This window comes from Vanellus vanellus (genome assembly GCF_965231255.1).
Source record: "Vanellus vanellus genome assembly, chromosome: 3".
Classification (NCBI taxonomy): Eukaryota; Metazoa; Chordata; class Aves; order Charadriiformes; family Charadriidae; genus Vanellus; species Vanellus vanellus.
This window is the reverse complement of record NC_138907.1, coordinates 14434304-14448746: the sequence shown is the minus strand read 5'-3', so window position 1 is coordinate 14448746 and position 14443 is coordinate 14434304. Positions and strand designations below refer to the sequence as shown.

Below are 14443 nucleotides of genomic sequence, written 5' to 3'. Positions count from 1 at the left end.
GTCCAACAACTTCTCTGGGCAACCTGTTACAGTGCCTTACCACCCTCAGAGTGAAAAATTTCTTCCTGATCTCTAATTTAAATCTACGCTCTTCCAGTTTGAAGCTATTCCCTCTTGTCCTATCACTGCATGCCCGAGTAAAAAGTCCCTCCCTATCTTTCCTGTGGGCCCCTTTAGGTACTGGAAGGCCGCAGTAAGGTCTCCCCGGAGCCTTCTCTTGTCCAGGCTGAACAACCCCAACTCTCTCAACCTTTCCTTACAGGAGAGGTACTCTAGCCCTTTGTGGCCCTCCTCTGCCCCCACTCCAACAGGTCCATGTCCTTCTTATGTTGGGGCTACAGACCTGGACGCAGTACTCCAGGTGGGGTCTTACGAGAGTGGAGTAGAGGGATAGAATCACCTCCCTTGACCTGCTGGCCACACTTTTTCTGATGCAGCCCAGCATACGGTTGTCCTTCTGGGCTTCAGTTGCACATTGCTGGCTCATGTTGAGCTTCTCATCAATCAGCACACCTAGGTCCTTCTCCTCAGGGCTCCTCTCGATCCATTACCCGCTGAGCCTGTGTTTGGGATTGTCCCAAACCAGATGTAGGACCTTGCACTTGGCTTGCACTGTGCTTCTGGCAGATTACTTGGTGTGTCTTTCATCTCTGTCATCCAAACTGAATTTTGCTTCTCTCTCAGTTGTGGCAATTTCTGGATCTGTATCCCTCTACCCATTATCAGTTTGCTTTGCTTTCTTTTGTGTTTACTCAGTCTTCAAGTAAAATACTCTTCTAGTTTTGGACCATGCGTAGGTGATTTTTTTATTGCAGGCCCCCTCAATTGAATAACTGCTTTGCATCTTATTTTCAAGTGGTTGATAAACCTTTTGGTTTTTATAATTCAATCTGTAAAGATAAATTGCAAAGAAAATGTGTTTTCTACTGATTCTATCTTTGTCCTTATGCTCCTTGATTTCTAAGACCTGTGTTTTTGTAAAATTCTGTTTTCTATTTCTTATAATCTTGTACTTGCTTTTACTCTTAGTGTAACTGGGCATTTGGAAAGAGCACCAAGGTCCTTTCCCATTTTTCTCCTATTGACTGTGATACAGATTTTGGAGGATTTTTTCATTCACTGTTTAATTGAAGTGTATTGTTAACTTCCATTCCCTTTGTCCTGTTGGTCCCCCTTGGGTTCCTTCTCCTGTCTATTTTTCTATTTAATTAGGTTGAATGAACTTGCAATTGCTCCATCCAGGCTTATTTTCAATAACAATCTTCTGTAAGGCTCACATTGCTGGCAAAAACAGATCTAGAAGCTAATAAATCTTCAGTGAAGAAGTTTGTTTGCTCTTATATTTGTAAGTACCTAATTTCTGCCACTATCAGAGTTCCTTGCCCTCCAGTCTGTCTAGGAAGTTGGGAATGTATATGCAGTCTTTGTGAGTGTTAATTTTTGCCCTGCTTTTTGTGTTCATGTCTGTGTATGTGTCTGTAGCAGTCCGCCAGAGTTATGTGAGAAACTTGTGAGTCAAACCATTCAATTAATTTTTTTTCCACAGGGAGATAACAGGAATCTGACATCTGAGAATCATCCTTGTAATGACATCTCTTGATCATCATTGCTTTTCTGGACCTTTGACATCAGTCTCTCTTTGAAGGGAAACTTGATTTTTATCTCTGTTCCTCTTTCTTATCTTTCTTATCTTGCTTTATATTGATAGTTTATCTGCTGATGACTAGTGAGTTCAGGTTACAAGAACTGCTTCTCCCTGGTCTTTGCTAAAATTTTGATCCTTTCCTTTTTGATTAGTTCTGCTTTTGCAACTCATTCTGCCTGAGGATTGCTGTCAGTCTTCTGTGTGCAAAAATGCAAATTTGTGTGCATTTTTGATTTGGGCCAGTCCATCACGAGTGTGTCTCCTACCTCCTCTCATCTTTCCTTTGTCACTCTGTTTCTGTTGCTTTCTTTGTCTCTCCAAAGAAAAAGTTTTGCTGTTGTGCCTGGTCCTTCAGTCATATCTTTCCATGATTCCTTTGAGATGATACTTGCTACATAACTAGTTTGCATCAGGGATTCATTGAAGACTAATTGGTGTTGTGTGTAGAGGTTAATTCAATTTCCTTCCATATAGTGCTTTCTTAAAGTCTGTCAGCATCTTACCTCTTTAGCTGTCCAGCACAATGGAATCCTAGTAGTACTGGTGTAACTCCAAAAGACCTCAGTAAATCAGGCAACCCATACGTGTGTTGCTTTTTTTTTTTTTTAAGTTATTGACATGTTGTACTTACTGTTGCTGGGTCCTCCTTCTGCTCCTAAGTTTAAATGTAAAACTACAGTATGGGAAGCCATAGAAGGAATTCCTTTGATTTTCAGCGGCAACTCGGACAAAGCACAGGAGACAATTGCCTCCTTAGAGACATGCTTGTCAGGAGCCCAAAAACCTGTCTGAGAGGGTTGATGAATGAATGAGGTGTAAAAGTGTAACCAATAGAAGTTAAAGTCAGAGTAGGAAAAATAGTTTTCTTTACATTTGCATGCACCAAGTGGTTTGTGCCTCAAGACCCTTTATATACAGCTCATCTGCCGTGAGGTATTGTTGGTTAAGTTCTTCTGTTGTATGTTTTCCCAAGGCATCTGCTGCTGGGCACTTTTGGAGCAGGAATGCTTAACTAGATGCACTCCTTTCACTGCTGCTGTGCTAGATGAGATCTGTAGTGGTTGCAGGCAAAGTTGGTATTTTTTTAAATAAAGATCCAGGTGTATCCAGGGGAACAAGTTAATAAAGATGTTATGCTTAAAAGTGAGACAATGTGTGTGTCGAAATTTGTATGTGAGTCACTTGGTCTTCTACTTGAACTACTCTTCTACTTGCTATCTTCATGCATTTGGGAAATGGCAGGGCCAATGCAGCAAGAGGATTGAATGAGTGAGCAAATGTGATCATCTAGATCTGTTTCACCCACAGGTTTTATGGCAGTCAACAGGTCGGACCTACTGGATGCGTTGGCACATGTTGGAGATTATTGGCTTTGGAGACCAGTGGGAAGATCCTGCTGCTCAGGAAAAAGAATATAGTCTGATAGAGCGTGTTAATCTAGACGCAGGTGAGATTATGTGCTGCATGTGTGTGGCTACATCGTCTCTTTCTGATTCTGCTGTGGCATATTTTTGAGTGGTGAACTTTATACAGCTAGGCATATAGCAACTATCAGGTTGGATTTAGAAAGCACCATAAGCTTTTAGTTTGTATGACCATGTAGAGCTGGTTAAGTGAATACATGGCTTGTGGTTGCATGGAGTATTTTTGAATTCTAGACCTCTGTCATGATGTAATAAAAGTAATGATATAAAAAGCATAACATTTGATTTAAACTGTGACTGTCAAAAAATGTTTGTTTGAATTAACAGAACAAACTGGCAAAGTATGAACAGAGAATCTCTCTGAGATGAAGCTGCTTTAGGGACCCTCAGATCCCCTTAAATAAGTGATACAGATTTTTAAAAGCATTAACATGCCAACAATTTGTTTAACTTCATGCTGCTTGGTTTTGGGCAAGGTGAGCATTAAATGCACCATTTGCATAAGACATCTGCAGAATCTCCTAGAATCCTTTGACATTACCCTTGTACTGCAAGAATGTAAAAGGGAAAATCCACACTTCAGATGCTCCTTTTTTGTTCAGTGTCTGACATGACTCTGGCCAGGGAACCCTGGTAAAGTAGCTTTTTTTTCAGGCATGTGATCTTGTAGGATATCTTTTAGGTAGAATGGTTTGGATGTAACTGCTGCAAAAGACAGAATATACATGAGAAGCAGCTAATTTTCCACTTTAAAAATGTTCTTATTGCCAGTTGAAAAGATGGCTTCTTTAATGGCTTCTGCCTCTTGTAGCTAAAGACTTAACTGCACCTCTGTTTGAAGTGGCTAAGTTAAAACAAACTTGGTTAGACTTTGCCTTTTTTCTCGGTCTCTGATTTTGGTAGAAGCACGGTTTCTGTTTCACTTCTGTGTAAAACTCTTTCTAGTCATCATATCTCACATAAAAATTGAATGCAGATGCTTTCTGTGTCGGATCTTGACAGTTGGATAAATTAACTCATGTTGACTGACTGTTGGTAATCAGCCATGCATGTAGTTGCTCTTAGCAGGCTTGAGCTTCTTGGATTGAGTTTGGCCCTTATCTGTTGACTCTTGAGGTGGTGAATGTCTCCCATCTCACATTTGCAGAGAAAGCTGCAAGTTGTTGCTTAGCAGATATCAGCAAGGGTTGATTCGACTCTTATCTGTAAATTACCTCGAGAATATCTAACCTACTTAACAGATTTTGTCTCCCTCTCTTCGTTTTGGATTCATTTAGCTAGAAGGAGTGTGATAACTGATCAGTCTCGTTTTGCTTTTGCCTATAGGTATTTGCCCTGTTAGCCAGCAGGAGGCGTTTGGAAAAGAGAGAAGCTCCTGGCAGAATTAACTTCCTATCTCTTGACCTCTTTAGCATCTTGGGCCAGCTGTTTACCCTTCTGCAGCTGCACGCTGGCACTGTGGATTCGTCTGGTGCTGGATGTCTGAGTGCAATGCCCTGGCTGGTCCAGGCACTGTGGGAACAGGTTGGGGGAGCAGTGAGCCAGAGGTGCCTGTTTTGAATGTGTGCTTTTTCTGTTCTACAGCCCCAAGAGGTTCAAGTGGAGATGGGAATCCCCATCTCTACAACAAGTTCCCCCTGTCTCGCTGCCCTCCTGTCACCTCTCTTTCCCACAGCAGGCAGTGGGACAGCAGGGACCTCTTCTGCCCAGATGGTCCACATGAGCTCTTTCCCTGAGGAATGTGGGGTGTGCAATAGAGGATGGGGAGAATTGGCAGAGCTGACAGTGCCCTTCCCTGCTCTGCTCTCCTGCAGTTGCACAGCCATTTTTCTGCAAGCCCTTTCGGGGGCTGTACTCCCTGCCTTACCTGGGGGAGCAGCCGACCAAGGCTGCAGAGACCCTGAGCCGTGCCGAGTGGTGGGAGCTGCTGTTCTTTGTGAAGAAGCTGGAAGTGCAGGAGCAGAAAGAGATCATCTGCCTCATCCAGCAGGACCGGGGAGAACAAGTATGAGTCAGAGCCTGCAGTGGGGAAACAGGAGGGAGGGAGAACGTTAGGGAAGGGACCGGGCCCAGAGGAGGAGACAGCAAATGTGAGCTGTGCAGGGGCAGCCAGAACGGGGCAGGAGTAGGACTGAAATGGGAGGGTGAGTGGGGGATGGTGACAGCATGGAGAGCTGTGCACAGCAAAGGGCTGAGGAGAAGTGAGAGGATACGCAGTCTCTTATCACCCTGGAAGAATGACTGTGTCCAGCAATGTCTGGGTAGGCAAGGCAAGCCCAGGGGATGATTCTGCCAATTGTGTTTGGGTGGTGAGTGCAAATGAGAGGTCTGGGCTGGTGGTAATTGAGTTGGGGAGAGCCAGGAGAGGGTGGCACTGGGGAATGGCCCTGGGGGAGCCTCTGGTGGTGCAGCCTTTCTGTCTGTTCTGGCACTGGCTGTCACAAGGGGCATGGGGTCTGTGGCGAGTCTGTGAGGGTTAACTTGACCCCATCTGTCCAGCTGTCAGAGATGGATGAAGAAGCCCTGATCCAGCTGTCAGTGCCCGTGGAGCTGGCCCAGAAGGTGATGCGGGTCTTGGAGAAGCGGTGCCAGGGCAGTCCTCAGCGTGACCTGCACCGCTCCCACATCTACGCCAAATACTGCCTCAGTAGGGGGGCCGAGCAAGATGGCAGTGGGAGCACCACAGTGTCCTCGGAGGGTGCCGGCTGCAGGAGCACTGGCCCTGAAGTCACAACGGCCAAGGCAGTGAAGGAAGACCTTTCTGCAGCCACAGTGCTGCCCCAATCCCCTGTTGCAGCATCAAAGTCGGATTCCCAGCTGTTCAGCGAGCTCCTTGAGAGGGAAGGGCTGTTTTTCCCAGAGGTGACAGAGGAGCAGATCAAAGGTAAATGCCTGCTGCACGCTGAGGCACACACGGTGCTGGAGGCGGCTCTGTTGCCTCGATGGAGGAAGGCTCTGGGCAGGGCATGGGAGGCCATGCACCTGGCAGTTGCCTGGGGGGGGTTGTGCCTGTGGGTGCTGGGTTTGTTGGGTGCATGGCACCCCGGGAGTTGCTGGGGATGTTACTGCTGCCCTGACACCTGCGGCCCTGCCTCCCTCCCGGCAGTGTTGGGCAGCTGTGAGGGTGTGAGCGAGAGGGGCTTGCTGGCCAAGATTGCAGCCGTGGTGGACGTGATCCAGAGCAGAAGCTCCGAGGTGGGACTGCGCTTAGCTGGGCTCAAGCACATTGTGAAGATCCTGGAGGAGGAGCCTGAGGTCGAGCAGCAAGTCGGCAAAGCCCAGCGGGGACTGAGGACCAGGAGTGTTGGGTGAGCCATTGGGTGCTGTGCACCCCTCCCACTGGCTGGGGATGGCCGTGTTGGCAGGTGGGGGACAGTACTGGGCGTGGAAGTGTGGGAGGTGGCAGTGGAAGTGTGAAGGCCAGTATGTCCCTGCATGGTTGGCAAGAAGAGAGGTGGATCTTGCATCCCTTTGTCCCAGGCAGGCTCATTCCTGGGGCTGACCCAGCTGTGGTAGAGCCGTGTGGGCAGGGAGAAGGTGTCTGGCAGGACACGGGGTGCCGGCGTGCCAGCAGCAGTGGCAGAAAGCTCCTCCTGAGGCATTCTTTCCCATGCAGGGAGAAGCTGGTGAATGTGGCAGTGGAGCTGCTGAGCACTGAGGTGGCAGAGAAGGCCCTGGTGGTGGTGACACTGCGGCTGCTGGCCGTGTTCATGGCGAAGTACGACTGGCGTGTGCCATTTGCCACGGAGGGTGGTGTGCGGGCTGTGCTGGCCTGCATGCAGCAGCACACCTCCTCTGCCCTGGTGCAGCAGGCTGGCCTGGCGGTGAGTGTGGCAGAGGGGATGCTGTCGGTGGGCGGGCAAGGTGCAGGCTCGCCCAGGTGTGGCGGAGATGCCCGCTGCCCTCCTGGCTGCTGTTGACCTTGCAGGCCCTGAAGGTGCTGGTGGGAGCTGTGTCCGGTGAGCCAGGAGGTGCCAGTGGGAAGCCCTTGCCCCTGAACCATGCCGATGCGCAGATGATGCGGGAGATCTTTGCCAGCATTGGCTCTGCCTCCAGCGAGGGCTCAGCCAGCCTGCTGAGTGCCATCCCTGCTGCCATGAGCACCATGCAGAGGGTCCCAGGGTAGGAGCAGAGTGGGGACAGTGGCTGGGGGTGGGGGTACCCTCTGTGTGGCAGGGGATGGAGAAGGCAGGCAGGTGGCTTTTGGGTGCAGGGGAGGCTCCGTGCTTAGGGGAGGAAGGCGCCCGCATCACTCTGTCCCTGCAGGGGCTCCTCAGGTGTGCAGAACGGCTTGCTGGTGGTGAACATGCTGATGGAGAGCCACCGGGGCCTGGCAGAGCAGCTGGTGAGCTGTGATCTCCCCACGGTGCTGCAGAGCTGCTGGTGGGACGGGCAGAGCACTGGCTGCCCTCATGCGATGCTGGCCCTCAGCGTGATCAACCGCCTCGCGGAGCACCAGCTACCCCTGGGCCCGGAGACAGCAGGTAGCGTGCCACTCACACCCCCTCCATGCCACAGCCCCATGGATGCAGCGGGCAGGGCTGCCTTGCCTGCCAGGGCAGAGCACCCCGCTGGTGCTTCTCAAGTGAGTGCCTGCGCTGAGCTCATGTGTCCTTGCCATGGCAGGCGGAGAGGCCCCAGTGGACCTGAGGGACATGCGGAGGCTCCTGGGCAGCCTGGGGGACGGCATCTTGTCCAAGGATGTGGTGGTGGCCCTGGAGCGGCAGCTCTGCAGTGAAGGCCCCGTCCCCTCTGTTGAGGCAGCTCAGCTGCTGCAGGACCGCAGGTGCTTCAGGCTGCTGCTGCACAGCTTTGAGCTGCTGGGGGCGGAGAAGGCCATGAGCCTGAGCATCCTCAGGTGGGTCCAGGGGGATTTGGTGGGGGTCTGGGGCCTCTGCAGCAGGCATGTGAGTGTGGTGGTGATGCTGGGGGGGGGGGACATGGTGCATGTTTGTGGGTCCTGGTGGGGCTGTTCTTCTTCACCAGGGGCAGGGGCAGGTGCAGCCCAGCACATACGCAGGTGCTGATTGGGGTGTCCTGGGGCGCAGGGCTACATGGGGACAGAGCAGCACGTGCCTGGGTGCTGGTGGGGTGTCCGAGGTGCCTGTGGGGTGCCGCCCTTCCCGGTGGGGCAGGGCTGTCTGTGCCCCAACCTGAGTGTGCCCCCTCTGTCACTCAGGATCTTGAACAAGTTCCTGGATGGTTACCAGGAGGATGTGCTGCCCTGGCACGAGTGTGTGGAGCCCTGTTTGTCCTCCCTGAGTGCCCACAGCAGCGATCGGGAGGTGAGAGGGCCCGGGGACTGCTGGCAGGCAGGGGTGGTTTTGCTGGCTGTGCTGTGCATTGGCCGGGCCTGGCGTTGGTGAAGTGGGGTGGTCCCCGCCTGCAGCAGCGCAGCCTTGTTGTGGCCAACACACTGGGAGAGGTGGGGAGTGGCTGTCCTGGCCGTGGCCATAGCCACATCCCGGTGGGTGGTGTGCCCAGCCAGGCTCTCACGGGCACTGCTGCGGTGTTGGGGTGGAGGGGATAGGGCACGGCAGCACCCCGCTGCTGGGGTCTGGTGGGTTCCCAGTGCCATCCCGGCCGCTCATGGCTGCCTGCTCAGCAGGTGGTGCAGGAGGTCATTGGCTTCCTGCACCGCCTGGCCACCGCCAGCAAGGACTGCGCTGTGGTGATGTGCCGTGTGGGCACCCGCGAGGCTCTGTCCAAAGCCCTGGACAAGCACGGCACGGCCCCGTCTCTGGTGCCATCCCTGCTCGACCTGGTGATTGACTGTGAGAAGTATGCCAGCCTCTACAAGAAGCTGACGACCAGCATCTTGGCTGGCTGCATTCAGGTGGGCTTGGGGAGCCCCAGCTGCTCTGGGGCTCTTGGGCTCTGGGTCTTGGGGCCGTCCAGCTGTCCCCAGCACCGAGGGGCAGCCTTCTGCTCTCTGCCTGCCGCATCCCTGCGGTGGGCGAGGGGAGAAGGACCCAGGGCCCCCGGTGAGAGCTGCACTCCGTCCCGTAGCTGGTCCTGGGGCAGATTGAGGAGCACCGCAGGAGCCACCAGCCCATCAGCATCCCCTTCTTTGATGTCTTTCTGCGCAACCTGTGCCGAGGTGAGCGTGGGGAGCAGGCGCTGGACCCCTGTGCTTGGCATGTGCTGGCCTGGCAGCTGGAGCTGCTCCATGTGCTCTCCCCACAGGCTCCAGCGTGGAGGTGAAGGAGGACAAGTGCTGGGAGAAGGTGCAGGTCTCCTCCAACCCTCACCGTGCCAGCAAGCTCACGGACAGGAACCCCAAGACCTACTGGGAGTCGAACGGCAGCACCGGCTCCCACTTCATCACTGTGCACATGCAGTGTGGTGTGGTGGTCAGGTAGGGCTGGGGGCCCTTGGGGCCAGGAGTGCCCATGGCTGTGCGGGGAGGAGAGGGCTTTGGAGGTCTGTGCGAGCTCTGCCCCAGTGGTCACCGCCCTGGGGGTTGCTGGATGTGGGCAGCAGTGTGTGGGGCTGGCAGGGGCCAGGCGAGGGAGGTGGGGACTGCTGGGCAGCAGCGTGTTTGCTGCGCTGCAGGGAGATGAGCATGCTGGTGGCCAGCGAGGACTCCAGCTACATGCCAGCCCGTGTCGTGGTGCTGGGGGGAGACAGCCCTGCCACCATCAGAACTGAGCTCAACGCGGTGAGTCTCGCAGGGGCTGCTCAGGCCGTGGGGCCCTACGGAAGCGGTGGGCTGGTCCTTGCTGTGTCCCATGAAGGTCTCAGCCTGGTGCGGGGCCATGGGAGATGCCCCACGGGGAGGTGGGGATGGCAGAAGCTGTGCTGCAGGAGTCTTCTCCTGGCTGTAGGCAGCGGGTACTGGAGACTTGGGCATGGTGCATGCCCTGCAGCCCGGTCTGCAGCAGGCTGGTGTGCTGGGGCTGTGAGCCAGGAGTGGGCCCTGGTGGGGGGTGCCCTGTGGCTGCGTAGGGGCTGCTGGGGTGACAGAGGCCACAGCTTTAACGGGGGGCGCATGCAGGGTGGTTGGCGCTCGCTGCCTGGTGTGCTGAGGGCTCTCTGTGTGCCTGCAGGTGACCGTGCTGCCCTCAGACAGCAGAGTGATCCTGCTGGAGAACATGACCCGCTTCTGGCCCGTCATCCAGATCCGGGTGAAGCGGTGCCAGCAGGTAGGGAAGCAGGGGCCGGGCCGGGGCTGGCAGTGTGTGGCATGAGGGCTGTGCTTGAGGAGCTGAGGGTTGTGCTTTCCTGTAGGGTGGCATTGACACACGTGTGCGTGGCATCGAGGTGCTGGGTCCCAAGCCCACTTTCTGGCCCATCTTCAAGGAGCAGCTGTGCCGGCGGACGTTCCTCTCCTGCACTGCTCGGGCTCATGCCTGGTGCCAGGAGATCTGCCGGGACCGGGGACAACTGCTGCAGCTCTTTGGCAGGTGAGTTGTCTCCCGGCTGCACCATCGCATCCCTGGTGTCCCAGGGCCTGGGGGGACAGTGCTGGGGGGACTGCAGGGCCAGGAGAGGAGCAGTGAGGTGTCCCGCCTGGATGGGGAGGGGCCCTCACTCCTCCCTGCCACCAGCAGTCCCGGAGTGCCAGGGCCACCTTGGGGACCCCCAGGTTTCAGCTAGGCATGTGGGAGCACAGCTAACCCACCAGAGCGGTGCCCCACAGGGGCTGGCATGTCCTGACCTGGTGGAGGTCAGTCAGATGCAGGCAGGTTCTCGTGGCCGCAGGTGCCACAGAGCCCTCCAGTTTGTCGGGGGCCGTGAGTGCGCCAGTGTGGGCAGGGCACATGGCGAGTGAGTGGCCCCATCCGCTGTGGGCCAGTGGGACTGCTGAGCCGTGGTGTCTGGCAAGGGGCAGGGCAGGGAACGACAGCTGTGCTCTGCTTCCCTGGGGGAGATCCCCGGCTGTCGGCAGGTGCCCGGCAGCACTGTGTGCTGCCCGGTTGCTGTTGCAGGCTGAACCGGGCGCTGCGGCATGAGCAGGGCTTCGCTGACCGCTTCCTTCCTGACGACGAGGCGGCCTGGGCCTTGGGCAGGACGTGCTGGGAGGCCCTGGTGAACCCCTTGGTGCAGAACATCACCAGCCCAGGTACCCTGCGCTCTCCTGGGTCCGTCTGCGCTGTGCCCCAGGCTGAGGGACCGCGCTCTGAGTCTGTTTGGCCTCGCAGACCCCCACGGTGTCAGCCCCCTGGCCTGGCTGCTGAGCAAGTACCTGGAGAGCGTGGAGCCGCCCCACCACCCCACGAGCCGCGGTGCTGTCTTTGGTTCCCGTGTGCGGCGCCTGACCCAGCTCCTGGTGCATGTGGACCCCGGTGGCCCAGAGCCAGAGGAGGCAAGAGCAGGTGGTGAGTGAGGGACTGTCCTCCTGTGGGGCTGGGGGCTGGTGGTGCAGAGTGCCAGGCTGTGGCTGTGGGGATCTGCTGGGGAGCTCTGGGGAGGGCCCTGTGGCACAGGATGCTCCTGAGTTGGGGAAGGTTTGTGGCCGTACCGCTGCAGCGGCCTTTTCTCCCCATCATCTCTTCTGCCCTGCTCCCCCCAGGGAGAGGGGGAGGCTGCTGGTGGTCAGTATGTGGAGCCTGCCCACGGAGCCGTGCTGAGCCCGAGGTTGTCCCTTGGCAGGTGGGAAGGAGGAGAAGAACAAGGAGGTGCCAGCCAGAGCTGTGAAGGTGGTGGTGGAGAAATCGAGTGGCCTGTGGGGCATCTCACAGTGCTGGCGTGGTGTGGTGCAGCAGCAGGTAGAGCTTGGAGGGCTGACCATGGGGGCAGAGGGGGCATGTGGGACCCCACACTGGGTGGGTGTAAGGTAAGGGGTGCCCTGGAAGTGTGAGGAGGGCACGGGGGCTGTACCTGGCCTCCGCGGGGCCTGGAGGGGTGTGGGTAGAGCCCTGCTGTGCTTGCCACCCTGGAGGGCTCTCAGGCGTCACCCTGACCCTGCACCCAGGCTGGTGCTGCGGGCTGGGCGGCAGGTACAGTGTCAGGCCGCTTATTTCCTGCTGGGCAGCTGCTGCGCTTCTGTCCTGTCCCTGCAGCCCCTGCCCAGACCCCGCGGCTGCACTTCCACCTTGCCGTAAGTTCTTGGTAGCCCACGGCAGCACCGGGCCCTCGAGTCAGCCCCTGGCTGGGACATGGGGAGTTGGTGTCAGCAGAGTGAGGCTAGGGCTGTCCCCATGGGCCATGGGCACATCCCCCTGTGGGGCTCACCCCTCTTGTGGCACGTCCCGCTGTGGGGCTCACGGCTCTTGTGCTGCATCCTGCAGGTGCAGCGGTTCCTGGAGGCAGCAGAGCAAGCGCCGGACCTTGTGGAGCAATACTGCAGGCTGTACCATCGCCTGCGCAGTGCCACGGAGGAGCTCTTTGGGCAGCAGGCTGCCTTTGTGGTGGCCCTGGGCCAGGGCTTTGCGGGTGCTTTGCTGCAGCTCTCTTTCCTTACTGCCCTGCACGTGAGTCGATGGAGTGTGGCACCAGCACTGGGGCACCAGGCCCCCGGGCACAGACTGGGGAGGCTGCCCTGGCCCATGGCCACTGGGTGAGCTGCGGGTGGGTGGTGTCCTGTTGCCCCCCTCGGGCCATGGAGCGCTGCCCTGTGGTGGCCCTAGACGGTGCCCAACTGCGGGCACATGGCACTTGTCACGGCGTGGCCCCAGCCCTGGCACACTCCTGCCTTGGGCTGGTGCCTGGGCACCCTCAGCCCCTGCCCAGGAGCCCCAGGGTTTGCCAGCTGCTCCCCCCAGGGATATTGCGGTCCATCACAGCCAGCTCTGTCCCTCTGCAGGTGGGTGAGCAGTTTGCCCGCTACCTTGATGGGCAGATCCAGGAGCTCCACGGGGCTGTGGGCAGCGCAGGGCCACTGCAGCGGCTGCAGCAGATCCTGGAGCCCTTCGTCGTCTTCAGTGACCTGGAGCTCGCCCACACCTTCGAGCACTTCTACCGGTGAGGGGTGCCGTGTCTCCACGGGACCAGAGGGCCTGGTGCGACATGGTGCAGCATGGCAGGGGAGGCGCAGGCAGTACTGAGACCGTGGCTGAGCCTGGCGTGGTGTGGCAGCGGTGCTCCCGCTTTGGTTTTCCCGGCTCTGACATGTGGAGGGAAGGGCTCCGTGAGGGCCCATGGGTGCTGCTGGTCCGTGGAGGCACATTTTGGGTTGGTGACAGAGAGGGGAGACAGGTGCTGCTGGGCGGTGCGCCTTGGGGTTAGGGCAGGGCTGGAGCTGTCTTCTGTCTCCCGGTGGGTGGCTGATGGCCACGGGGCTCGGGCTAGCCCCTGACCTGATGCTGGTGGCTGTGGCAGGCTCTACCTGGGGGACCGGCTACTGGCACAAGGGCCGTCTTGGCTGGAAGGAGCCATCGTGGAGCAGATTGGGCTGTGCTTCCCCAGCCGCTTCCCCCAAGAGATGCTGAGCAACTTGGCCGAGTCGGAGGAGCTCCAGCAGCAGTTTCACCTCTTCCAGCTGCAGGAGCAGGACAAGCAGCTACTGGAGCTGGACACCGGCCTGGATGAGGTGAATGTGCTGGTGGGATGGGGAGGCTGGTGGCTGCCCGTGTTCCTCGCAGGAATCCTGAGGCCTGTCCTGAGCCGCCCTCGTTTCCACATGCCCAGGCACTGGGGACGGCCTCGGTGGCGGATGTGCCAGAGGTGAAGGTGCTGGCCCTGTCCCCGCGCTGCTGGCCCGTTTCCCCATTCTGCTACATGAACGAACCTGGGAGGTTTTTCTCAGCAGCCCTGAGCTCCCCCCTGGATGAGTTTTCCGACTTCTGCAGGCGGAGTGAGTGTTGCAGCAGTGGGTGTGCGTGGGGCTCTCGCCGGGGCCCATGTCCTCGACAGCAGCTCGGCCAGCAGTGGCAGGAGTGCTGGGGTGTGCTGGGGGTGCCCGGCAGGGTGGCCCCCGTCCCTCGTGCTGAAGGTATCTCTGGCAGGCCAGAGCCAGCTGGGCTGGGAGTGCACGAAGCCACGGCGGTTGCAGTGGACGTGGCTGGGCCATGCCGAACTGCAGTTTGGAGACTGCGTCCTGCAGGTGTCCACGCTGCAGATGTACATCCTGCTGTGCTTCAACAGCGCCGAGGTAGGAGCTGGGGCCGTGGTGGGGTGAGGGAGGCAGCAGATGCTGGAGCGTGGCAGGGCCATGTCCTCCCTTCCGGTGGGGTCTCCAGTGGCGTTTGGGGTACAGAACCCCCTTGTTTGGCTGGGCCTGTGGCTGGTGGGTCTTGGCTGGCTATTCCCCTCCCACGCCCTCCTGCAGGAGGTGGCTGTGGAGGCCCTGCTGCAGGCGACCGGGCTCCCTGCTGACCTGGTGCAGCACGCACTGGCACCGCTGACCCACGGCGAGGGCATCCTGGTGAGGACATGCGTGCCAGGAGGTGAGTTTGGGGCTGGGGTAGCCCTGGGGAGGTGCTGATCTGAG

General features: G+C 57.3%; 1 protein-coding gene across 1 annotated transcript in view; it reads left to right on the top strand.

Moving 5' to 3' along the window:
* LOC309669808 (cullin-9-like) overlaps positions 1-14443 on the top strand; it is a 36740-nt gene that overhangs the window by 10469 nt on the left and 11828 nt on the right. The window contains exons 5-28 of the mRNA XM_082480581.1: positions 2954-3092; positions 4884-5074; positions 5569-5953; positions 6176-6377; positions 6686-6893; positions 6998-7191; positions 7336-7553; positions 7696-7927; positions 8249-8354; positions 8675-8905; positions 9079-9169; positions 9256-9427; positions 9625-9730; positions 10119-10214; positions 10300-10475; positions 11001-11134; positions 11214-11390; positions 11665-11780; positions 12303-12485; positions 12818-12975; positions 13333-13543; positions 13642-13807; positions 13959-14104; positions 14282-14399. Of these exons, the coding sequence (XP_082336707.1) occupies positions 2954-3092; positions 4884-5074; positions 5569-5953; positions 6176-6377; positions 6686-6893; positions 6998-7191; positions 7336-7553; positions 7696-7927; positions 8249-8354; positions 8675-8905; positions 9079-9169; positions 9256-9427; positions 9625-9730; positions 10119-10214; positions 10300-10475; positions 11001-11134; positions 11214-11390; positions 11665-11780; positions 12303-12485; positions 12818-12975; positions 13333-13543; positions 13642-13807; positions 13959-14104; positions 14282-14399 (4156 nt within the window). The remainder of the gene's footprint in view (positions 1-2953; positions 3093-4883; positions 5075-5568; positions 5954-6175; positions 6378-6685; positions 6894-6997; positions 7192-7335; positions 7554-7695; positions 7928-8248; positions 8355-8674; positions 8906-9078; positions 9170-9255; positions 9428-9624; positions 9731-10118; positions 10215-10299; positions 10476-11000; positions 11135-11213; positions 11391-11664; positions 11781-12302; positions 12486-12817; positions 12976-13332; positions 13544-13641; positions 13808-13958; positions 14105-14281; positions 14400-14443) is intronic.